Source organism: Leucoraja erinacea, chromosome 18, assembly GCF_028641065.1.
Source record: "Leucoraja erinacea ecotype New England chromosome 18, Leri_hhj_1, whole genome shotgun sequence".
NCBI classification, from domain to species: Eukaryota; Metazoa; Chordata; class Chondrichthyes; order Rajiformes; family Rajidae; genus Leucoraja; species Leucoraja erinaceus.
The window spans coordinates 32,798,767-32,825,177 of NC_073394.1; the positions used below are offsets into that span (position 1 = coordinate 32,798,767).

The 26,411-nt window shown below is 47.3% G+C and overlaps 1 protein-coding gene across 5 annotated transcripts in view; it reads left to right on the top strand.

The window, feature by feature from the left end:
* slc1a2b (solute carrier family 1 member 2b) overlaps nucleotides 1-21,835 on the top strand; it is a 93,724-nt gene extending 71,889 nt beyond the window's left edge. For 4 of the 5 annotated variants that reach the window (XM_055649755.1, XM_055649753.1, XM_055649756.1 and 1 more), the window contains exons 3-11: nucleotides 2,045-2,197; nucleotides 3,368-3,618; nucleotides 6,212-6,374; nucleotides 7,885-8,011; nucleotides 11,175-11,408; nucleotides 12,810-13,004; nucleotides 13,431-13,565; nucleotides 15,400-15,628; nucleotides 19,274-19,408. In XM_055649755.1, coding sequence (XP_055505730.1) covers nucleotides 2,045-2,197; nucleotides 3,368-3,618; nucleotides 6,212-6,374; nucleotides 7,885-8,011; nucleotides 11,175-11,408; nucleotides 12,810-13,004; nucleotides 13,431-13,565; nucleotides 15,400-15,628; nucleotides 19,274-19,348 — 1,562 coding nt within the window. In that variant the 3' untranslated portion in view covers nucleotides 19,349-19,408. Of the gene's footprint in view, nucleotides 1-2,044; nucleotides 2,198-3,367; nucleotides 3,619-6,211; nucleotides 6,375-7,884; nucleotides 8,012-11,174; nucleotides 11,409-12,809; nucleotides 13,005-13,430; nucleotides 13,566-15,399; nucleotides 15,629-19,273; nucleotides 19,409-19,616 lie in introns of those variants that run through there. The other variant, XM_055649757.1, reaches the window with a different exon arrangement.
* The last annotated feature ends 4,576 nt before the right edge of the window (nucleotides 21,836-26,411 follow it).

Below are 26,411 nucleotides of genomic sequence, written 5' to 3' on the forward strand. Positions count from 1 at the left end.
CACATTTTATTCCCCTGTCATTTGCATTTGAAGTATCAATTCAGCTGATTTCAATTTACATCAATAAAATGAGCACTGATGTGTGGAAATGTTACCCCTGTAATTATTCTTTGGATGGAACAAATTAGGAAGAGAAAGGTCAGAATGAAGCTGTTAATTATGTTTCTTGTATATTAAAAAAAAAATGAAACATGGGTTTAATTGAAGAGCTACTGATGGATCTATGTAAGTCTATACTTTCTTAAAAGTAATTCATGGGATCTTTGAGCTTCTCTGGCTAGACTGACATTTATACCTTGGCTCTATAGGCCTTTGAGAAAGGGGTGTTGAACTGTTAGACTTTCGAGATCCAGCATGGACACAGGCCCTTTGGCCCACTAGGTCCGCGCCCGCCAGTGATCACCCCGTACACTAGCACTATCCTACACACTAGGGACAATTAACAATGTGTCATCAAAGCCAATTATCCTACAAACCTGTATGCCTTTGGAGCGTGGGAGGAAACTGGAGCACCCGGAGAAAACTGGGAGAACGTACAAACTCGGTACAGACGGAAACCCGTATTCAGGATTGAACCCGGGTCTCTGCGCTGTAAAGCAGCAACTGTACCGCTGCGCCACTGTGCCACCTGAACAACACATTGAACTGCTACAGTCCTTCTGGTGAAGGGGCGGTTGGGGAGAGAGTTCCAAGACTTGGACCGAGTGATGAAGAAGGGCCAGCCTCATATTTCCAAGTCGGGATGGTGTGGGATTTGCAGGCGGTGACGTTTCCATACTCCTACCCATGTATTTCTTGGTGGTAGAGGTCACAGGCCTGCGGAGGGTGGAGAGGGAGAGTGTTGTCAAAGGCTCATTGAGTTGTTGCAGTACATCCCATCAATAGGACACTCTGCAGTTATAGAATGCTAGTGGTGGAGAGTACAAAGGGGCGATGTGTTGGGTGCTATATTCCAGACTGTGAAAAGCTGCTTGAGGAGCTGCATTGATCCTGGCAAGTGGAGATAACTCTCGTCATTTTTTGAACGGTGCCTTGTTGATGGTGACAAAGATCTGGATGTCTTGCGGTAAGTCTCTCAACGCAAGGGTCCTCGAGCAGTGAAACTCAATGCAGGGTACGCAGCCTCTGCCCTGCTCTGGTAGCCCAGTTAATTCACAGAATCAACAAATGTCATGGTGATCTAAGGAACATGTCAGGATACATCGCAGTGTTTGGGATTATGGCTGTTTATTTCAGCTTTCTTCCACACTGTGATCCCTTGGATGCAGAGCATTTCCATTGCAACGTTGAAACAGAATCGAATCCCACCCAGATGCCCATGCCAGTCCAATTCTCCAGTATCTCCTAACGGCCGTCATCTTCAGGGGTACACAGTCTTGTGGGGCTCCTTTTTCATTCAGCCTTCGGTAACTCTGCCCTCTCCTCTAGAACTCCCTCACCATAACCTGAGGCCCAGCACGTTGCCTTTCTCTTCCAAACTCTTCCTCCACTGTGCTTCTCTCGACATTTCCCTCATCGACGGGTTGCCTTGGGTGGCTTTTGTGTGAAGTGATTGTGCGCTGACATAGAAACATATAAAACAGGTGCAGGAGTAGAGGCCATTTGACCCTTCGAGCCAGCACCACCATTCAATATGATCATGGCTGATTATCCAAAATCAATGCCCTGTTCCTGCTTTCTCTCCATATCTCTTGATTCCGTTAGCCCTAACAACTATATCTAACTCTCTGTTGAAAACATCCAGTGAATTGGCCTCCACTGCCTTCTGTGGCAGAGAATACCACAGATTTACAACTCTCTCTGGGTGAAAAAAAATGTCCTCATCTCAGTCCTAAATGGCCTAGCCCTGATTCTTAAGCTGTGACCCCTGGTTCTGGACTCACCCAACATTGGGATCATTTTTCCTGCATCTAGCCTGTCCAATCCCTTAAGAATTTTATGTTTCTATACAATACCCTGTCATCCTTCTAAATTACAGTGAATATCAGCCCAGTCCACCCATTCTTTTATCATATGTCATCACCTCCCATTCTCCTCCCCACAGGTGTGATATTCGGTGCGTTCGCTGGAGGACTGCTGAGATATGTCGGCCGCATACACCCCGACATTGTCATGATCATCGCCTTCCCGGGAGACATCCTCATGCGGATGCTGAAGATGCTCATTCTCCCTTTAATCGTCTCCAGTTTAATCACAGGTGAGAAGTTGCGGCGGCCTCCTCGGGCAAGCGCGCAGCCTGCAAACCACCGAGAGCACGCCACGTGAACCATGGCAAGGGCCGCTCCCATCAAGCCCAACCCAATATATGTCAGGACAAGCGGAAATGCCTGTTTGAAAAAAGACTCCTTGGGCTTTCCCAATGGGACCACAAAGGGCCAAAGCAAGGTCTTGCTGAAACGTATAGATCACGTGGACAGATTCCTGCTGGAATCTCACCAGTGTTGGGCACCATACTTTGTGGGGGGGGGTTGCAGGTGGTTGCCGGAGGTTGCAGGTGGTTGCTGGAGGTTGCAGGGAGTGGAAGGTAAGACCTTGCAGGTGGTTGCCGGAGGTTACAGGTGGTAGTCGGTGCCTCCGGCAACCACCTTCAACTAACATTGCAACTGGCTTTGACTAAAAATTACCGATTTTTAAAACGGCAACCTATTTTTAGTCGCAGCCGGTTTTGAATATTTTGAAATAGTCGCCGGGACATAGTAGAAGCGGAACCCACTTTTGACCATTAGGGAGACTGACAAAAACCTCCGGGAACCTCCGGGTACCGCACGGAAACCTTGGGTGGGGCACAAAGTCTCCAGAGGTTTCCCTTCAGTGGGACAGGGTCATAAGACAGCAACCCTGCCGATACACCGCTGTGCCACCCCAGACACGTACGTCCTAATTTACCCCTACCCACACAATGTGCTCCTTTAGCTGAGTGACACAAGAGCAATTCAGCATGCAGGCATCAGCCCCTAAGTTTCACTAATCCTTTATTATTCTACTTTATACTCCCTACTTTCCTAATGACTTACCCCAGATTCTACCCCTCACCAACACACATAGGACAAGTTAAAGTGCCACTTAACTTGAATGCACATCCTTGGGATGTGAGAGGAAATGAGAGCATCCTGCAGGAAACTCCAGGGAGGATGTGTAAAGTCCACACAGGTAGTGATCGAGGTCAGGATTGAACCTGGGTTGCTGGAGTTATGAGGCAGCCGCTCTACAAGCTGCGTCACTGTGCCACCCTGCCCCTTGCGCTCTCTGCAGTTGTATCCTTGCAAATAAATCTTGGCGGACAATCGGAACACAAGACAATAAATATATCAGTGGTCCTCCAGTATTAATGTGTTCTTTCAAAGATGTGTTTTTCACCATTCACGAGGTCTGTCTGGTCTCGATGCGAAGGCCAGTGGGCGGCTGGGCACCAGAGCCATGGTCTATTACATGACCACCACCATCATTGCCGCTGTACTCGGTGTGATCCTCGTCCTGGCTATTCACCCCGGAGATCCTGCACTGAAGATTCAGCTTGGGGAAGGGAAGAAGAACGACGAGGTCTCCAGCTTGGATGCCTTCCTGGATCTCATCCGGAACCTCTTTCCCGAAAACCTGGTCCAAGCCTGTTTTCAACAGGTAAGAAACTGGTGACTTGGTTTCAAAAGGCAAAATAAAAATGCAGGTGGCGTTGGAAAGTCTCAACAGGTCAGGTAGTGGACGCGGAGAAAGAAACAGAATTAACGATTCAGGTTGATGACAAGGAAAATAAGAGGTGAAGATTCAAGTGGGTGCCAATGACAGGGTTGAAACTGTGAGGAATTGAATAACACACGGTGGAATGCAGAATGGGAGAGATTGGGAAAGCTTGTTAATCACCATTGAGTTAGACAGCGCTTTCAGAAAGGAGGTGAGGAGGAACGTCTTTAGTCAGAGGGTAGCAATCTGTGGAACTCATTGCCACAGAGGGCTTGGAGGCCAAGTCAGCAGAGATAGACAAATTCTTGATTAGAACGGGTGTCAAGGGTTATGGGGAGAAGGCGGGAAAATGGGATTAGGAGGCAGAGATTGAATGGCAGAGAAGACGCAATGGGCCGAATGGCCTAATTCTACTCCTATAACATGAACTTGACCTGTTTGGAGGAGATGCAAATAATTCTTAGATCATTTATTTTGTTAGATTATAGGTTTAGTATGTTCCTTGCAATGGAAGAGTATGCTGGCCCTAGGAGGAATGCAGAGAGTAGAATGGAGAAATCTCCATTCTAGTCAGAAGATGTCTAGTGAGGAAAGAGGCAGCTTGTAACATTCTGGTGTCTGCAGGGATTTGTGTAGGAAGGAACTGCAGATGCTATGCCAAACATTTTAACTATCTCATTCCCATACGGACCTTTCAGTCCTGGGCCTTCTCCACTGTCATAGTGAGGCCACACATGAAATGGAGTAAGAGCACCTCATATTTTCTTGGGCAGCTTACAACCCAGCAGTATGAGTTTTGATTTCTCTAATTGCAAATAACTCCTGCATTCCCTCCCCTCCCCTCTCTCCTCCCCTCCCCCACTACAGTCGTCCTACAGGTTCCACAATGTTCACATCCTTGTATCCCTCTTGTTAGCAAATCTTCCGCAGCCAACAATGGGCCACTATGGACTCCACCCTTCCTGAGGTCATCAGTTGCCGAGCCTGATTTGTTCTGGCCTTTTCCCACCTCCAGCATGGGTTTCCCTTGAGTGCCCCAGTTTCCTCCCACATCCTAAAGATCTGCAGGTGGGCAGGACAATTAGCCTCTGTAAATTGTCCCGAGTGGTGGAGTGGGGATTGGAATATAGGGAGAATAAAAGGGATTAGTGTTGGATTAGTGTAGGCAGGAGTTCGATGACATTAAAATACATTTGGGCAGGTACCTGGATAGGAAAGGTTTAGAATGATATGCGTCAAACACAGGCAGGTGGGACTAGTGTGGATGGGACATCTTGGTCAGTGTGGACAAGTTGGGTCAAAGTTTTCATGCTGCACAAATTTATGGCTCTTGGGAAAACTCTGTATAGTATGTAAGCAGACCATGCAGATCCTGAAACAAATGCTAGAGACACTGGTAATGTGGTGCTGAACTTCCCACTGCAACACCTAGATCTGGTGAGAGCAGAGCTGTACCGAGCAGCCGATTGAAACAAATTGCCAGGTCTTCTTTTCTCAGACCGAGGATCTTTCACCCTACACTCACCCAGACTGCAAACTACCATCCTCTTTTCTAAAGTAGCACTGAAACCTGGTTCACAGTGCCTTGACAGTAAGTTAATTCACACAAACCCCATTGGCAGATTAGTATTGGGGCTAAAGTGGGTAAAATAGGTGTCCAGGACTGTTGAAGATTCAAGGATGATTTAATGTGATATTTAAAATGATAAAGGAATGCTTGCCTGCATCAATCTGGGCATTGAATATAAGTCAGGAAATCATGTTGCAATTGTATAGGACTTGGTTAGGCTGCATTTGGAGTATTCTGTGCAGTTCCGGTTTCCCCGTAACAGAGAGAATTTGGAGGCTTTTTCCACACATTATCTCTAAAACTAAGACTAAAGGTGAAATGCCACAACGTGGCTGGGGCCCAGCTTCTTACTATTTATATTAATGATATGGATAAGCTGTATCTATATAAGCTATGCAACAGACAGAGCAATGGGGAAGATACAGTACAGAGTGCAGAATATAGTTTTATATTGTTGCACATCATTTCTATAAACTAAGTCCAATGTCCTCAATTGGGTAGTGGTGAATCGTACACTACCCTAGCTTATGGAAGGAACATTCAGAAGGCCGATAACCCAGAGGAAGAAGCTGTGCCGGAGTCTAGTGGCGTGTGGTTTCAAGCTACTGTGGCTTCTGCCAGATGGTCGTCTCCCTCAACAACCAGCGACGGCAGAATGTTTAAAGATATTTAAGGCAGACGTAAATAGATTCTTAATAAACAAGAGGGGTTAAGAGTTATTGGGGACAGGTAGAGATGCAGTGTTGTGTCATATCTTCGTGAATGGTGGAATAAGCAAGAGGAAATGCTACTCCCATATCATATATTTGTAAATGTGTACGTTTATAACCCAAAGTCCTCTATTTCTGAACAAATCCCTGAACCTGGAGCGATGAAATGGAATCTTGAACCTTTTAGCTCCAGGATGTTTATGATCGGGTGCATGGTTGATTAGTTGTCCTCTAACTGTGTCCCTGCCAATAGATACAAACAGTCACCAGTAAAGTGGAGAATCCTGAGGATCAGAGCATTACCAACGTCTCGGCGATCATGATGGAAGTTGTGAATGAGACCCTTGGAGAACCGGATGGACCTAGCTACACGATCACAAAGGGCTTACAGTACAAGGATGGGATGAATGTGTTGGGTAAGGTCATGTCAACATTCATGCTTCCGTATCTCGTGACGGGCCAGAGATCATAGATGGGAGGATATACATCTTATTCTGCAGCCGCCTGGGCAGGCTAGCACCCTGGTTATTGTCCATGGGCCCTCATAGCATTGTCCAGTCTAGGTCATGTACCACACACAGAGCAACAGGGAGACATCAGCATTGTTATTATTGCTGCTCATACAGGCACACGTGGAGATAGAGATGCTCATTTATTCCTGAGGTAGCAACAGCGAGAGACAGACAGACAGACAGACATAAATACGCCTATTTGAGTGAGGAGGGAGAATATTAGGGACATGAGAACATTACAAACTTTTGTGTTGGGAAGGAATCTGACTCGTTCACTAGAAGGGATATTTTAGGCGATCCTTTTGCTTTTGCGGCCTGTTTCCATGTTGTATTGACTGTCCTGTTGTCCCCCCTCTGAATCTTTCCCTGTCAGTCTTGGCAATTTTGTGTCCACCAATGCTCGGCTCCACTGTTGTGTAGGGGAAACAGCATAAGCACAAATCCCAGCTAAATTTCGATTTCGATGAGGCCATGCTGTTTGTTATAGTAAACCCCCTATGTTGAAGATTCCCTTTTAAAAAAAAAACAGCATCAAGGGACATCCTGCAATTGAAACACTCAAATAAACAAACTAGACACTAAAGGGCCTGTCCGACGATGCGAGTTCACCCACGAGCTCTCCCGGGTTTAAAAAAAAATGAAACTCGTGGAAAGTGCGTAGAATGTACGTAGCGGGTACGTCGGAGCTCGTGGATGTCTCGTAGCGGCTCGTAATGCTAACGGCAGGTACTCAGGAAACGTGAAGTTTTTTCAACAGTGTGAAAATTTTCCAAGAGTAAAAAAATACTCGTGATGAGGTACCAGGAGTTTGATGTTCTTTTAAAACTTGGGAGAGCTCTTGTGTGAACTCGCATTGTGGGACAGGCCCTTAGGAAATCCTCATGTGAAAGGAACTTCCCATTAGAAATAAGTACAGCTGCCTGTTGGAGAAAACTCCCTTGATCATTTCTGTTGATTACAAAGGGCAGATGGATACAAGGAGCACAAGGAACAGATTCAATGAGGTGTGGCCAAAATGCTAAACTGATTAAGTGCTCGTACAATGGTTTTAAAATCAGCCTCAACCTTTCTAGTGGTGGCCCTGAGTATTATGGATTTTAATTCTTGAGCAAGGACTGTCTCTCCCCTTCCTTCCTAAACTCTCTGTTTCTGTCTTCACTGTAGTTGTTGGTGGCGTTCTGTGAAACCTTCTCCTTGATCCACCTTTCGTCCATATTCCTGCACCTCTCCTGTGCGATTCACGTTTGTGTGTGTTCTCGCTCCTGTGAAGCGTTGTGGCATGTTTCCTGACACTGAAGGTGCTGTGTGAATGGTGTTATTGAGATTGGCGATGTGTGCAGGGAACGAGATTGGGAATATCTATCTATCTATCTATCGATCTATGACTTGCTCATCCACTCTCACAATATTACAGGTGTGATTGGCTTCTTCATTGCTTTTGGCATTGCCATGGGCAAAATGGGGGAGAGGGCGCAGCTAATGGTGGAGTTCTTCAACATCCTCAACGAGATCATCATGAAGCTGGTGATAATGATCATGTGGTAAGAGCTGTGAGATCATTCACTGTTTATACACCCATTCAGTCTACAATTCCCCCATACGGACCTGCTCTGCCCCCTCTCTGAAATCAAGGTGTGATCGTGGCTGGGTGCATTTACAGAGAAGATAAGCACAAAATGCTGGAGTAACTCAGCGGGTCACGCAGCATGTCTGGAGAAAAGGAATAGATGACGTTTCGGGTTCTCCAGAGACGCTGCCCAGCCCACTGAGTTACTCCACCATTTTGTGTTTATCTTCGGTGTTACCAGCCACTGCAGTTCCACCTGATGCATTTAAAGAGATATTCACTTTCCTTTCCTCATTAACAACCAAGCTGTACGTGGGTTAAGTGATTTATGGCATTTGTCGTCCATCAAATAGAGAATCCACAGCTGAAAAATCCACGGCATCTAGTTAGTTAAACAGTGGACCTTTCACATTAATCCATCAAGGAGATCAGGAAAATCTCTAATTGGGGAACCATGACAACATGGAATAGATGAGGTGAGCAACACAAGGACTTCTAAAGGGAGGAGAAGTGAGTATATGAGGGAGAGTTGATAAGGCAGATGACCATCAGCACAAGGCAGTGTAGTGGAGTTATCATTTTCCCTATGACATCGCAGGAGGGCATTTGGCCCATCGATTTTGTGCCGGCCCACAGACCAATATCATTCCCCCATTAATTTACTTTGTAATCTATTCTCCTCACATTCTGTCCTGTCGTAAATGTTAGCCGTATAACGAAAATCGAAGCCAGAAACCAGCAGCATTTTGCACAAATAACATTGTGAGCATCTTAAACTTTTTACCCCACCAATGCTGAAGATTCTTATCGCCCAAAAGTACTTAGCAAAACTTTAAATTGGTAGATGCTTACGACGAGGATACATGGAGCAAGTTGGATGATGGGAAGCAAGATCCCCATTAAACCTCAACCTCACTGAATGGTTAAGGAAATCTATGATCCTCCTCATGTTACTGTGTTGTTAACCATTCCAAATCAGTGCATTGTGTGCAAATAAACCATTGGTCATTGGTCAACCATTGGTATCGAGGTTGACTCTGTTGCTCACAATGTCCTTCACAAATCCTAACTCATATCGTCTATAGACTGACCTTAGTGACTGTTGCAGGTCCACCCTTGCTCAGTATGAACCAAGGTCTGTGTACTGACCAAAAAGCTATTACAGTCCCTGGGTGACTGAAATAATTGTCACCTCTCTTTGGATACCAGACGAATGCTCCAACTGCTAAATCAGGCATTAGAAGTAGATGGCACAACTTAGGGGAGAATCAACATAGCAGATTTGACGATATGAAACATGAATCACAACCAGAGAACAGTGCTGAACTACTATCTACCTATCTGGTGACCCTCGGACTATCCATGATTGGGCTTTGCTGGCTTTACCTTGCGCTATATGTTATTCCCTTATCGTGTATCTATACTGTAAATGGATCGATTGTAATCATGTATTGTCTTTCTGCTGACTGGTTAGCAGGCAACAAAAGCTTTTCACTGTACCTCGGACACATGGCAATAAGCTAAACTGATTTAATTTTCTTCAGAGAAGAAAGGAGGTTTAGTTTAGAATTGAGTGATACAGTGCGGAAACAGACCCTGTGTCCCACCGAGTCCGTGGGTGACCAGCGATCACTCTGTACACTGACGCTCTCCTACACACAAGGGAAATTAGCAATTTTTTTACCGAAGCCAATTAGCCTACATCAGCCCTAGGTCAGATCGAACCCGGGTCTCTGGCGCTGGAAGGCAACAACTCTGCCACCCCAAAGATATACAATAGACAATAGTGCAGGAGTAGGCCATTCGACCCTACAAGCCAGCACCGCCATTCAATGTGATCATGGCTGATCATCCACAATCAGTATCCCGTTCCTGCCTTCTCCCCATATCTCCTGACTCCGCTATTTTTAAGAGCCCTATCTAACTCTCTCTTGAAAGTATCCAGAGAACTGGCCTCCACCGCCCTCTGAGGCAGAGAATCCTACACTCACCACTCTCTGTGTGATAAAGATGGTTTGACTAGCAAAGCATGTCTCTATTTCTCCATCTTGCTGTCCCTATCTCACACTCCTCTCTCTCTCTCTCTCTCTCTCTCTCTCTCTCTCTCTCACGCTCTCTCTCTCTCTCTCTCGCTCTCTCTCTCTCTCTCACACACACACACACACACACACACTCTCAGGCTCTCTCCCTTTCACTTTCCACACCTCTATCTTCCCTCTTTCTCCCCATCTCTTTGACTTGCCTTTCCCTTTTTCTCTCTCTATCTCTCATTTACCCTCTCCCTCACACACTCTTACCCACTCTCTTTCTCCCCCTCTCTCTTTCTCTCTCACTATCTGGGAAAAATCCTCACGGCCTGTACATTTCACAGAGACCTAGTACCCGCACAGCTTCAGAGTTTATTGGTCACAGACCGGTTCCTCCACAGCTGACTGGCCCTATTATTGTAGATCATGGTAGCCCCTGTTCCTGCACCTCCCCCATATGTTGACAAGGAGGTGAGGACACAAGCAATGATGCCAATGTGTCAGGTAAACTGCACACACGTACACACACAACACCCATGGTCAGTATTGAACCTGGGTCACTGGAGCTCTGAGGCAGCAGCTTTCCTTGCTGCCCCTCCGTGTCACCCTCAAAGATCTTGCCTCTGAGTTTCAAGAGCTTTTTGAAATAATATCTGGCTGGTTTCAACCAAGATAAGTTCTGGACTAGAAATCACTGAGGCCTGTTTTCGGATGATGTCCACCAGCATACCGTGTGCACAGCAAGGCCCGAGAAGTACTATTTAATGCTGCCCAGCAGGCCTGTGTTAAAGGTGGGCGGACTAAGGGGTAACTACAAAGAATAAGGGGTAGGCCATTTAGTACTGAGATGAGGAAAAACTTCTTCACCTAGAGAGTTGTGAATCTGTGGAATTCTCTGCCACAGTAGGAAGTTTTCCAGAGAGAGTTAGATTTAGCTCTTAGAGCTAACGGAATCAAGGGATATGGGGGAAAAAGCAGGAATGGGGTACTGATTTTAGATGATCAGCCATGATCAATGGCGGTGCTGGCTCAAAGGGCCGAATGTCCTCCTCCTGCACCAATGTTTCTATGTTTCTCTCTAACTCTTGATCTGTGCTTTGTGTTATTAAGGTATTCGCCCCTGGGTATCGCCTGTCTGATTTGTGGAAAGATTGTGGCCATAAAAGACTTGGAGGTGGTGGCCAGGCAACTGGGCATGTACATGGTGACGGTAATCACTGGCCTTATCATCCACGGAGGCATCATTTTACCGCTGATGTACTTTTCAATAACCAGGAAAAATCCTTTCTCCTTCTTAGCAGGCATCTTCCAGGCCTGGATCACTGCTCTTGGGACGGCATCCAGGTACAAACCCATCTGAGTGGGGCCCTTATAGAGTCATCGTGGTCACGGATAGATCAGATAGTCATAGTTTAGTTTAGTTTAGAGATGCAGCATGGAAACAGGCCCTTCGGCCCACCGAGTCCCTGCCGACTCGTACACAAAGCCCTCTCAGATATCCACATACACCAGCACTATCCTAGGGACAATTTACAATATTTACCAAAGTCAATTAACCTACAAACCTGTACCCTTTTGGAGTGTGGGTGGAAGCTGGAGCACCCATGCAGCCATGGGGAGAACGTACAAACTCCAAACAGACAGCACCCGTAGTCAGGGTCGAACCCGGGACTCTGGCGCTGTAAGGCAGCAACTCTATGGCTGCGCCAGCGTGCCACCCATAGTTTTTGTCAGGGTAGGAGAGTCTAAAACTAGAGGGCATATGCTTAAGGTGCGAGGTGAAAGACTTCATGGGGATCTGAGCTAAATGTTTTTCACACATTGGGTGGTGGGTACATGGGGGAAGAGGCAGTAGTAATGACCTGTCTCCAATGATTGGACGGATGTGGGCCAAACACAAGGAAATGACACCACCTTATATAGGCATCTTGGTCGGCACGGAGGACCTGGCCTGTGCTCGATAGCTCTGTGAATCTATCTCCATTCAGCTTCATTGTTGCTTTAGGGAGAGGATACACACTTGTGTGATTCCACGTTCTAAGGGACACTCCCACACCTACTTGTTGACAGTTTTGGTGCCTTCAGAGAGGGGAAGGAAGGATCTCAAGATGCACAGCTCCAATGCTCCCAGAATCAGCAGTGATTGATGAATATTCTTGCTGATATAGCATATAATCGGAGAGAAATGCCCCATATTATGTAAAATACGAACAGTGTCAACCTGCCTTAAAATTAATAGGAAATTTCTTATCTGGGTTCAGAAAATGAAAATCAATATCTTCCTCAGTCAAAGTTGATAGTGAACACTTCAGCAAACTTTGTAGAAGTTTGCAACAGTCTGGCTGGAAGTTCCTGGGCAGCATAGCTCCCTGCACACTAAAGCAATGTTGTTGTCTGAGGTGACGGGGGGGGGGGGGGGGGGGGGGGGGGGGGGGGGTGGGGTGGGGGGAGTAATGCATGAGATTGGAGCAGAGTGAGGAAGGGGAGCATGGGAGGGAAGATGTGTCTGTGGAGGTGAGACAAGGGGTAGGAATAGGAAGGAGTGGGTTGGCGGTGGCATTTGGTGCAACGCCTCAAGAACTGGAACACTGAAGCAGAGAGAGCAGCTGCAGCACCCGCTGTGGCCCAGAGGCGTGACGGCTGACACAGGGGAGAGCTAAAGTGGTCAGCGTTAACCAGTGCGGAGGGTAATGAGTGTGCGGGTGTGGGGGTAAGGACGATGATGGCGTGCGTTGTGTTTTCCAGTGCTGGGACCCTGCCCGTCACCTTCCGCTGTCTGGAGGAGAACCTGGGTATTGACAAGCGGGTGACCCGATTTGTTCTCCCAGTCGGGGCCACCATCAACATGGACGGGACTGCCCTCTACGAGGCTGTGGCTGCCATATTTATCGCCCAGATGAACAATATCCATTTGGATGCGGGGCAGATAGTGACTGTGAGGTATGCTCAAAACCATCGCTGTCTGCAGCCCTCCATCAAAAGAGCAAGATTGAAGGCAGCACTGTGTTCCAGCTGTGTTGTACTAATGTCTTGTTCTTTGCACAACTTTTTTTTTTCTCCATCTTGCAGAACTTACGTGTCAATTTTGGACTTTAGACACACAGTTCGGAACTAGGCCCATTGACCCACAACCAATGATCACCCCGTACACTAACACTATCCTACACACCTGGGACAATTTTACCCATGCCAATTAACCTACAAACCAATACGTCTTTGGAATTTGTGGGAGGAAACTGGAGCACCCAGGGAAAGCCCACACAATCACAAGGGCTGGAGCATATGACAATAAAACACTCGTGACCTAATGAACAGAAGTAGTGGCTGCCTGCAATAAAAATACTGGTGCTCTTGTTTGTATTGCAGTCTGACAGCAACCCTGGCCAGTATTGGAGCGGCCAGTATCCCCAGTGCTGGGCTGGTCACCATGCTGCTGATTCTCACCGCCGTCGGCCTCCCCACTCAAGACATCAGCCTCCTTGTGGCCGTCGACTGGCTGCTGTAAGTAAAATCATCCCTGCTGTAAATCCTTCTATTGTCGTGATTTTAGACCCAAAGCTTGGGATACCTGAGTGGCAAAGAAAATAGTAAATTGCTGAAATTGATGGGAACCCAAAATTAAAACAGATAATGCTGGGAAAAACTCAATGGGTCAGGCAGCAATTGTGGAAGGAGTCAATATTTTGGGTTTCAGAACTAGGAAAGGGAGAAATAGAAGTTAGTTTTCAGGGGGAAAGAAGGTGCAGGGGTATCACCTCCTTTACCCCTGAAAACTAGAGTGAGGGGGGGTGCAGTTATAATGCAAATGTCTATGATAAGGCAAGTTGAAATACCCTAATGGGGCCATTGACCAGCACATTATGCTCTTGGTGTCTGAAAAGTGCTGTAAGATGGCAAAACCTGTTCGACAAGCAGGACTGGATGAGTGGAGTAAGGCAAACTGAGCCAAAATACTGTATATGCAGAGAAGATTTGCAAGGAAGTTGCCAGGACTCGAGGACCTGAGCTACAGGGAGAGGTTGGGCAAGCTAGGACTTTATTCCTTGGAGCGCAGGAGGCTGAGGGGTGATCTTATAGAGGTGCATAAGATCGTGAGGGGAATAGATAGGGGAAATGCAAAGTCTTTCACCCATAGTGAGTGGGAGAAACAAGGGTCAGAGGACACAGGTTTAAGGTGAGAGGGGAAAGATTTAATAGGAACATGAGGGGGATCTTTTTCACACAGAGGTTAGTGGGTATATGTAGTGAGCTGCCATATGAGGTAGTTGAGGCAGGTACTGTAACAGCATTTAAAAGACACTTAAAAGGTACATGGATAGGAAAGGTTTAAAGGGATATGGGCCAAACACGGGAAAATGGGATTAGCTTAAATGGGGCATTTGGTCGGCGTGGAAGAAATGGGCCGAAGGTCCTGTTTCGTGCAATATAACTATGACTATGACTCAGCAGGACATTAGCTGGATTGGGACTTCCGTTATGAGGGAGAGATTGGATACCCTTGTTTTTTCTGGAGTATGTTCTGTTTTAATTTCCATCATTTTATCATTTTCAGCTATTTGTTATTTTCTGCAGGAAGCTGAGTGATGCCCTGATAAAACTATAAAAGATTCAGAGAGGTTAGATAGTCAGGGTGTTTTTCCCATGGGAGGGGTATCAGAAAGAAGAGGGCACTGGTTTAAGGTGAGAGGAAAAGAGGCCCTGAAAAGTAAGCAAGAGAGTGGTTCATACTGGAATGCGCTGGTGGAATCAGATACAAAGAACATGTTTAAGAAGATAGACACAAAGCGCTGGAGTAACTCAGTGGGACAGGCAGCATCTCTGGATAGAAGGAATGGATGTCGTTTTGGGTCGAGACCCTTCTTCAGACTGACTATTTAACAGGCATTTAGACAAACACTGTCAAGGCACAGAAGGGATACTGTCTTGATGTGGACAAATGTGATTAGTGTAGATGGGCAAAATGGTTGGCATGGACATAGAGGTCGAAGGAACCATTTTTGTGTTCTAATCCCAACTCTTACTCTAGCACTAAACACCAATGCCCAGATAACCTACATCCCAAAACTGCAAATCTCTTCAACTACTTCCCCTCCTCAACAGCAAATTGGCTCGACACTAATACAATTCAGACACAAGGGGACACATTTCAAAATAAATTGGAATCATTAGCCCAAGCCTGACTGTGCCCAATCTCTCACGGCAGATTGGGCTCAGTTAGATGAGATGCGGCAGCAATGCAACTGGCCCTACCTGTTTCTGACCGTGCTCGGGCCTGGTTGGCATGGTAACCGGACAGAGAGGCGGCTGACCTTGTCTTTTGCCCGTTGTGTCGCAGGGACAGGATGAGGACCTCGGTGAATGTTGTGGGCGACTCGTTCGGGGCCGGCATCGTCTACCACCTGTCGAGGGAGGAGCTGGCGAACATCGACGCCCAGCATGCCCTGCTCGAGGACGGGAGAATGGCCAAGACATCCTTCATGCACGAAGGCATCAAGACCCACTACGAAAACACCGCGAGCCAGGCCAATTACTCAGACAACTCTGCCCAGCCAGGAGAGGCCAAGGTATATTTGACATACACAGATATCGAGACCTGCATTTAACAGTGCCTGTTTGTGTCCAGCTGTCTCCATTTCCTGCTGTTTGTTGTACTGGTCACTGCATACCCCAACAGTCACTGTGGCTAGACATTGGCAGAAGTGGCAAAGGGACGGATACAACACTATCCCCCATCGGACCTTCCCAGAGCCTGGATGCCTGGGTTTAAGGCCACATGACCAAAAGCCTTTTGATAAAGGCCTGTGAATATTTATAGGTGAAATATATTTAGATTGAAGTATTTTTGTGCTGATCTATGTAAATTATGGCACTTTAAGTTATTGAGATGTTTTTATTTTTTTTAATGCTGGGGCCATTCCCACAGCAAGGAAGGTGAGGTCAATTGCAAGAGGGGATGGTATCTGAGGGGTAGCTCAGGATTTGGGCCAATTCAACATTCCCTGTCTCTCGCCTTTGCTCTACAAGGTGTGTGTGGAAGGGGGTGGCCACTCTCCTGCTGAGTCTGAGTACAGTAGCAATGAGGAGAGTGAGTGGTGTTGGCCACTGGTGGTCCCAATACACCCAAGGCACAGAGAGATGCCAAACCCATGAGATCCCGGACTGCAGCCGCACCATAGGAAATGGAGGGCACAGTCTAAATTGGAGGGTGAAGTGGAGGTGAGGGATGATCAGTGGGTTGAGGGTGATCAAGGGGGTGGGAGGTGTTAACTGACCAGGGGTGGGACATTCAGTGGTGGGGTTGGGGTGATGAGTGAGAATGATGATTGTTTTGGGGGTTATTGAGGTTGTTGGGTGCTGGGAGTTGGCAGGTAATGGAGGGTTGGGTGAGTGTGGAATGGGCACTCTTGTGTTGGAAGTGTCGGGTGATCAGAGTGAAGGATGGTGCTGTAGGGTGTTTGGGGACATTTGGTGATGAGGTGGGTGTTAGGGGGCATTGGGAGTAGGCGGGGTTGTTGGGGACTGGGGGGGTGGGGGTAATCAGGTGTGGATATTGATCAGGATGAAGGGTGATGGGGGGGTAGACACAAGATGCTGGAGTAACTCAGCGGGACAGGCAGCATCTCTGGATAGAAGGAATGGGTGACGTTTCGGGTCGAGACCCTTCTTCAGATAAGGGGTGTAGGGTGGTAGGGTGTTAGGGTGCTGGATTGAATAGGGAACCAATCAGAGGTTGGGGGGGGGGGAGTGAACGGGTGTGGATCAGGATAATGGGGGTATTGGGTGATATTGATCCATTGAGCGATAGGGTAGGAGGTTGATTTGGGATTGAGGGGTTGATCAGGCTGTTGGGCGATTGAGCAAGTTGGGTAATGGGGACAGAGCATTCGGCTATAGATTGTGCTGGTGATGAGGCTGCAAGGAATGAGTAGTTGGGCGAGGGCTGTAATTGTTGGCCATGTTTTAAAGGGGAAAAGATTTAAAAGGAACCTGAGGGGCTCCTTTTACACATAAAGGGTCTCATTATCGCAGGGACTATCACAACATTTCAGAAACAATTAGACAAGTACATGGATAGGACAGGTTTTGGGGGGATATGGGCCAAAAGCAGGCAGGTGGAACTAGTATAGATGGGACATGTTGGTCAATGTGGACACGTTGGGCTGAAGATCTCCATCTGTATGACTCAGTGGTGTGAGGTGGAAATCTCATTGTGTGGGTGCTTGGACTGCCCGGTGATTGGGACGGGTAGGGCTAGCTTGTCGATCCATTGGGGACAGGGGGCGTGGGAGCTGGTTTGATGCATGGGGTCTGGATGGGAGCTGGAGGTGGTGCAAGGGAAGGGTTTGGATCATGCCTAGCGAAAAGATAAGTGTCAGGCCAATCCCAGGCTTTGGGGTGAGGCTTAGTGATAGGAACTGTGTTCTGCAACCCTGGATAACCAGATATGAAGACTCCTTTATCCTGAAAGAAGGGTCCTCTGAAACTATTTGAGACAAGTCTAGGCACTGACAAGGGGCCAGTGATTGAGTCGCCTGTCTGTATGAAGCCCTGGTCTTTTGGGGTATAGGGACTCTGTACAAATCATGCACATCACATTTGTTCAGTCATTTTGCCTGCAATGTAAGTGGTGTATCCCCACCATTGTTTGTGTCCCTTCACTTCATCCATCGCCTGTCTGTGTGGTATTGGTGCATGCTCTCTCCTGTAAAGTCTCCTGTCTCTCTGTTCCAGTGGTCCTGGGATAGGGTGTGTGTTCTGGCACCTGAGAAGTGTCTTGGTGCTGTACAAGCTGCAAGAGGAGCAGGCTAGAGAAATTCAAAGTCTCTTATTTGTAACATAATTGAATTTAAACCCACCAGCTCACTTTTCCCTTGCAGAGTAGTTACAGTAACTCCGTAATGACTGAGGGAGTTTCTAATAGCAGCCTTTATACTTCCTCGGCACATCCTCAGAAGATACGAATGACTTCAGTCAGTAAAGCCCATTCCAGTTTAGTTTGGTTTAGACATACAGGCCCTTCGGCCCACCAGGTCTGTGCCGACCAATGATCCCCCCCCCCCACACACACACACACACACTTACACTATCAAACACACACTAGGGGCAATTTACAATTATACCAAGCCAAATAACCTACTAACCTGTACATCTTTGAAGTTTGTGAGGAATGGAGCACCTGGAGAAAACGCAGGCAGTCACGGGGACAACGTGCAAACTCCGTACAGACATCACCCATAGTCAGGATCAAACCCGGGTCCTTGGCGCTGTAAGGCGGCAACTCTATCGCTGTGCCACTGTGCTGCCCAATTTATACATCTCTCCATTTCTAATCAACCATTGGGAGAACGTAAATCTATGATAATCAGCTGATCCATTATTGCCCAACTGTTTCCCAGGGTCACATGTACCTCTAGTTTTCATGTGGGAAGTGCTGTAATAAAGAATAGAAGGAATTGGAGCAAGTGTCCGTATGAACGCTCCAGCCCCCGGCTCTACAATATTCCCAGTTAAGAAGAAGACTGCGGCTGAACAGAGTGAATCGGATCAATAGGATGCGGGATTTTATTAACTACATTGATTTGTCCTTTTTACGGAAAGCTTTGAGCAGTTCTGGTTGCCTCAACAACAGAAGGATGTGGAGGTTTTGGAGAGGGTGCGGAAGAGGTTGACCAGAATGTTGCCTAAATTTGGGGGTATGAGCAACAAGGAGAGGTTGGACAAACTTGAATTGTTTTCTCTAGAACGCCAGAGGTCGAGGAGAGGCTTGAAAGGAGTATATATAATCGAGAGCCACAGATAGGGAAGACCGACAGAACTTTTTCCCGGAGTAGAAATGCCAAAGGCGAGATGGCATAACTTTAGGGTGAGAGTGTCAACGCTTAAAGGAGATGTGCAGGGCAAGTTTTTTTTTTAACTCAGATAGTGATGGTACCTGGATGGCGGTGGAGGCAGATACAATAACGGCATTCAAGAGGCTTTTAATAGGCATATGGATCTGAAGAGTATGGTGGGATATGGATCGTACAGCCAGACGTGGTTAGTTTATCTTAGCATCTGATTTGGCTCGGTCATCGTGGGTCAAAGAGCCTGTTACCATGCTGTACTTTTCTATGTTGTATGTTGTATTTCATTCTAACGACATCCATGCTTCTCGCTGTTCCCCCTGCCGTGCTCCCCTTGAGTTAGACTTCCCTCATAATTACTTCCAGGTAACCAAGGCCACCAATGGCACAGCTGCCGACTACACAATTGTTGAGGAGGAACCTTGGAACCGGGAGAGCTGAGGAGATTGGGGAACCCTGATCCCGTCACCCATGAGGTCCAACCTCCCCCTCACCATCCCCCCCCCCCCCAACCCCCCCCCCCCCCCCCCCCCCCCCCCGAAGCTCTTCTGCTGAAAACCGTTCGTCCGACAGGAAACAAGCAAATAATAACACGTCAAAAAATCTCAATTGTACTTTTATGTAAAATGTGGTTAGTGCAAAGTCCGAGTAGTGAGCTGGTGAAGGGGGACGCCTGGGGTTTTACCAGTTACTGCATAGTTCTTTACAGGTCTCCATACGGCCACTCGGGAAAGAGGAAGGAGCCCAGTTCGAAGAAGCAAGTTTGTAAGCACAAGACTACAAGCAGCCCAGGCACCGTGTATGTGTCTCACCACTACCCCTTGCCCTGCCTGAGAGTAATGTGAGTTGTTTATGTTGTAAGGGAAGACAATGACATTGTTGCACACCCGGGGTTTAACCCTCTTCTCTTTGCTCTACTGGTTTTGCCGACTTGTATTGTAATCAAGCACATCGTTTAGACCTAACTGGTTGGCACAGGCCATTCTCAGGGAAGTGATCTGGTTTAATGCGTGACACTGCCATTAGTGAGAGCCGCAAGTGCATTAGTCCAGCGATGTACTCCCCCAGTTCTGTTTTCCCCCTCTCTCTCTCCCCACCCCCCCCCCCCGGGCATGTCCCTCGCACTGTGCTCTGGGCAATGTGCCTCAATGCAATCAGAGCAGCCAACAGGCAAAGCTGAGCACTTCCTCGTAGATCAAGCTTCAGTATTTGCCCAGGGGCCTGCCGTTGGGGGAGAGGGTGGAGGAATAACCTGCAGTGCCAGCTCCACACTAGCCTGGACCTTCACTGCCTCGGGACAATGCAGATCCTCTCCCTGTCCCGAATCCCTCAACCTGACAGGCCCTGGGGGAAACAGATCCTGACAGATTCGCACCAGCTTCCCTCATTTTGGGTCCCCCGAGGGGCCTGAGAGGGGGGACAAGGTTCAATATCCCAGCGGCCAAGATGTCCAGGACACTGGGTATCCTGACAGAGCCGCCCACTGGCCCAGCCTCTCCTTTTCTCCCAATGCTTCCACATATTCTTCCCATGTCCCCGCACCTCTCGGGAGACCCGCAAGCACAAGACAGAGTTGGGGCTGCTCATGCGAGGAATAGCTGAAGTTCACCCACCTTTGGCTCAGGCCAGGCAGCTTCTGCGACGGCCATTGCCGAGGTGGGGAGCTTCGGAGATACTTCTCAATGGCGCGTCCCAACCTTTGTAAGTCCACATCACCAGCAAGATGGAGTTCTCAGCTGACCCCGTTATCGAGCTCTTCAAACATTGATCTTGGACCATGGTGCCAGATCCATGCTGACCCAATATCTTGCATATATCTCCTTCAACCAGGTGCCTAATTCTAATCATCACTTACTTTAACTAAAAGCAGCTTAGGCACCTGACTAATCCACCCCCGACTATCCAGTTCAAACTAAAAACCTTACTAGCTTGAGTTGCCTTGCTAGGTTGGGAGGGTAGGGGTGAGTAGGTGAATTGTTTTGTTACCCCTGAACCCATCCCACTTGACACCCCACCCCTTGTAATGACAGCAGCCAACATGGGTAAATCTGGGCTCTTGACCCAAACGAGGGCAAAGCAGTCATTCTCAACTGTGAATGTTTTGCCTTTGATGGTGCCCATCCGCCCACTGGGTAGAATGGTGCTGGGTAAATATTCTCCGTACACAACCCGTTCCCCAGACCCTGCCTGAGACACCAGCACCATGGACAAGCACAAGTCTTATGTCGAACTTTTCTCTCTGCCAATTCAAATGTCTCAAAGTTTCACAAGAGTGCCAAATGATGCCCAATGTCCTGGGGCTCGGTTCGGCCACAAAGAAGTGAGGGAGGATATTTGGCTCAGGAATGTCTTCTGCTGCCAATCCTTGGCACGAGGATTGCAGACGTAGACTCTACCTGAGCATCCTAACCCTCGTGTGCAGGGGATGGGTGAATTTTTATTTAAAAACATCGTTCGCCTTGTATAACAGGCATACTCTATTGCACTCGGTGCAATTAGATTTCAAAAGCTCTCTGCTGAGAGATTCCACAGATGGAAGAATCTCCCGGAGAGCAATCTTTGAAGCAGATTTGAATTGGCTTCAAGGATGCAGTTGGTTCATGCTGTTCAGTGTTAACTGGTTTTCTACTTTCTCAGAGTGTCTCCTTGAGCTGTTGTAATACTGTGGACTATTATTAAATTTTGTACTTGTGTCTAATGTAAATCTTGCATGATATTTAGTGCACATACTACTTTGAAGCAATCGGGCGACATTGGCTGTTAATTGTTCTTAGTTTTTACGCCATAATTTTTATATGTTCAAGTAACTTCTTAACCTCAGCTTTCCAAACTCCCTAAAAGAACTTGGTTTGCCTTTTGATAGTTAAAGTTTAGCAGGTGTAGGAATCTGCTTGTGTGCGTGCGTGTGTGTGTGTGTGCGTGCGTGCGTGTGTGTGTGTGTCCGTGTGTGTGAGTGTGTGTGTGTGTGCGTGTATGTGTGTGTGTGTGTGTGTGTGTGTGTGTGTGTGTGTGTGCGTGGTGTGTGTGTGTGTGTGTGTGTGTGTGTGTGTGTGTGTGTGTGTGTGTGAGAGAGAGAGTATCCCCACCGCTAATGGATTGTCAAATGCAGTGCGTTGGGAAGAGAAATAGTGTGGAGGGGAGAGAAGAAGTGTGGAGGCTGTGAAATGGTACCTGGGACGACTGCCAGGAACTGAGAGGGTTGGAAGATGAGAAGATCGTGTCGGGAGATATTCCCACAGCCACCCGTAATCCAACAAGTGAGAGGTCCCTTCCCTGTGGGTCCTTTGGTGGAAACTGGGTAGTGGATTCGGGAGGGACCATATGTCAGCTGAGCTTGACCAGTGAAGGTGTTGGTTGCTTACGCGAGTTGCCAAGAATGAATGGGGCAGCCCAGCCAAGAGTAAAATGGAATATTAATACTTTTGGAGCAGGAGGGAGAATGTGATGGAATTAGTAGCAAATTGTCAGATGGGATGAAAACGTCCAGTGAAGTGTGAAACAGTTGGGGAAATCTTGCAAACCGATGCACTGCTCTTACAAAAGCCAATACTTCCACACAAAGCACACCATTTCCTGATCCCCTCCTCCCCCACTACTCCCAGCACCCTGCCCCATCACTCCCTCTCTCCAACAACCCCCCGATATCCTTGAAAGTGATAAAAAAAATCCCAGATGCTGGAAGTTTTGAAATGGAAGCAAGAGATGCTGGAAACACTCAGCAGGCCAGGCAGCATCTATGGAGGGAGAAACTGATCAAAGATCATTGACCTGAAATATTAACTCAGCTTCTTTCTCCACAGATGCTGTCTGACCTGCCAACCATGTCCTGCCATAAATTAAATAGTAAAAACAAATTTGCATGAGATCTCTGCAAGTGATTGAGATGGGGTGTGGGGTCAGCCTAGAGTGCCAGGACCATTGCAGGCCACAGCTAAGGATCAGAGTTTAAACTGTGGGCTTGCCTTTTCCCCGTTAAGGTGCATAAGATCCAAGATTAAGGTGCATAAGCTCCTGGTATCAGATGTGCGGCAGAATAACTATAGGAGCAGTTTCCATAGCCACCATCAGTATCCTTCAGGTGCTGATGTACAGTGAGTGAAGAGGCACCATGCTGGGCTAGTTTGCAGATATGTCTGCTTCAAAGACAAATGATGTGTTGCTTCCAGCCTTTGATGCAATCTGCTGGGATGGAGCATTCTTACAATTCTGAGTGAGCGTCAGAGGTTTGCAGCTCAGCTTTTATTCCGGATGCTTGCAAGAGGGAGTCTAGCTCCAACACACCTCACTTTCAACCCCTCTCTAAACCCAATTACTTAGTGTCTAGTCACCCGCCTACTCCACAGCCAGTTACCCAGTCCCGACGTGATAGCTAGAGACAAAGTGAAGGTATCTCCAGCTTAGGAACTGGGCGGCACCCGTGTAGGAAACTGGAGGTGGGGCTCCCATCCTGGATCAGCTTCTCCTACAGAGTGTACAATGAAGGATGGAGTCATCAAATGGTGAACTGCACCAGCTGCCCCGCTGTATCTACTTTCTGTTGTGTATATGAAGGAACTGCAGATGCTGCTTTAAACCGAAGATAAACACAAAAGGCTGGAGTAACTCAGCGGGACAAGTAACTCATCTCTGGAGATGTGCTGCCTGTCCCGCTGAGTTACACCAGCATTTTGTGTCTATCTTCTTTCTGTTTTCCCGCGATTAGCGCATTTATTTTCAGGGCAAGTTACGTTGGGTTCCCTCTATGGCACCGAAGCTGTAAGATGTTTCTGTCCGTTTGCCAGCGTGTATCCGTGAGTTACAGCCACACATGGGGACACGGGGCAAGCAGCCCATCAACCACAGGGTTCGGGTTAGGGTTAAAGTGAGATTGGTGTTGTGTGTGCAAGTGATGTGGTGATCTGAGTGTGGTGCCAGCAGAGGAAGTCACCCCACTGTTTGAGCTGAGGACAGGCAGAATTATTTATTGGCACTTGGGTGGGACATATTGGGTTAAAGCATCAGGCAGCTCCATCAGTGACTGGCTGGTGGGTCAGTGCACAATCAGTGCTGGGCTTTGGGGACACTCTGTTGGTTTGTACCAAGGTGGGGACCAGTCCACGCAAATGCCTTTTCCACATGCAAAGATTGCAATGATTTTAGACAAATTCAAGAACAGTTGTTAATCGCAATGCCCATTCCAGTCCAGCCCTGGACCGATCAAATCCCATCAGAAACTGTCCACGAATCTAAAGGAACGCAGAGCACCACATGCAGGTGTAGAGAGTGTGTGGCCACGTACAGGCAGTGCATCAGAGAATGCACAGGCAGAGAAGTTAACATTTCAACCATTAAACCAACATTAAATGCAGTTATTGAGTCAGTCCCCTAGGGAGGAACTTAACTGCAGATGCTGGCTCACACTGAATTTGGTGCAATCTGCTGGGATGGAGCATTCTTACAATTCACAAAATGCTGGAGTAGCTCAGCGGGTCAGGCAGCATCTCTGGAGAAAAGGAATAGGTGACGTTTCGTGTCGAGACCCTTCTTCAGACGGGTCTGAAGAAGGATCTCGGACTGAAACATCAACTATTCCAAGTCTCCAGAGATGCTGCTTGTCCCGCTGAGTTACTCCAGCATTTTGTGTATTACAATCAGTAGGAGTTGTCTACACCCAAGGGGAAAAGGCTATAACAGTGAGTGGGAGTGAGCTGCCCCTTGTGGGGTAATTCCTTACAAAGGTGACTTTGCTGTGAGTGAATAGACACAGGTGCAGTCTCTCTGTCAGGTCAGTGTTGATCGGAGAGTGAGTATCCAGGGAATAAACACCAGTACTTCCTGTTAGAGTAGTATCATCTCTGAAAGGCATACCCTACAATTCTGCCAGGTACTAATCAGTTCCACTGAGGAAGTAAATACCAGAACTTCCTGTGCAGGTCAACACCAGCTACAGTGTAGCACACTCGCTGAAAGGCAACCCCACTCCTCTCCCTGGTACCACTGTGGTACAGCAGTGGCCCATGGAACCTTCAGCTGGCTACCCCACTCACATCTTCAGCCTTTCTCCTCTTCCCTCTTCCTCCAACTTCCTTGCCTCATCCCTTCTCTCCACTTGCTTCACCTTCTCTCCCTTCCACCCTTACCCACCCCTCCCCTCGCTTTTATTCTCATTTCATTCCTTCTCCGCTCCCCTTCTTCGCGATTATTCTGCCGTATCATGCTAGGAATCCACCTCTTCTCCCCTCCCCCCCCCCCACCCTTACCTTCCCTTCATCTCTCCTGCCCTTCCACCTTTACCTGCTTCTCTTCCTCTCCCTTCCTGCTGCTTTTACTTTTTACCCTTCATTTCCACTGGCTCAAACTTAGCCCAGAATATCTCAACCTCACCACTTACTCTCTCCCCCTATTCTCATCCACCCATCCCTATCCCAATCCCAATCCACGTCTCTCTCCCTCTGCTTATTCCTCGACGTTTGCCCATTCCCCAGGGGTTGGGTTGATGTCTAAGGGATCTGCAGCAGGCGTGGTTGGAACAAATGTGTAGGAAGTAACTGCAGATGCTGGTTAAAACCGAAGACAGACACACAATGCTGGAGTAACTTAGCAGGACAGGCAGCTTCTCTGGAGGAAGCTGAAGGAAAGGGTGACATTTCGGGTTGAGACCCTTCTTTAGATTGAAGTCAGGGGAGAGGGGGATACAGAGAAAAGGAAATGTAAGGTGTGAAAATGAGACAAAGGGGATGAAGATCAATGAAAATGTAGAATAGGTTATTGTTAGCAGGGAGAAGTTAACAACAAAGCAAACAGAGGTAAAATGTACTGGGAGATTACAGTTGGAATTGACTTCCTCTGCTAAGTTCCGCATGCAGACAAGCATCTCTACCTTTCATTGTTTTATATGGAAGATTTTCTGATCTTTTCTACTCCATTGCCCTTTGTGGAAATGCTATTGAGATTCTTATGTACAAAACCTGCATTCTTTATATATCGAAGGGCAGAGACACAATTGGATGATTTCACTCTGTGATGTATTTTTGGTGTTATATAAGTTTACAGAAAGTCTAATAAATGTTTATTGGTACCTCGGTTTCAAACATGTGATTGGGTTTTTTTTTCTTCCATTGACCTGTTCTCGCGACATTGCTTAGATGCACTCATTCCATTAAGGATAGAATCAAAATCAAAATAAGCTGCAGATGCTGGATCTGAAATAAAAACAGGGAAACCCTGAACCATTCATCTGTGGAGAGAGAACAACGGTACTAATGCTTCAAGTTGGAGACACTTCATGGGATGGTGCATTGCCATTTTCAATTTCTCTCAAGAACACATAGAGTCATTACAGCATGGAAATCAGACTGACATTCTTCCTAACACTTCTCATAAACCTTTTACTCCATTTAGATTCAGATTCAGATTCAGATTCAATTTTAATTGTCATTGTCAGTGTACAGTACAGAGACAACAAAATGTATTTAGCATCTCCCTGGAAGAGCGACATAGCAAATGATTTGAATAAATAATAATA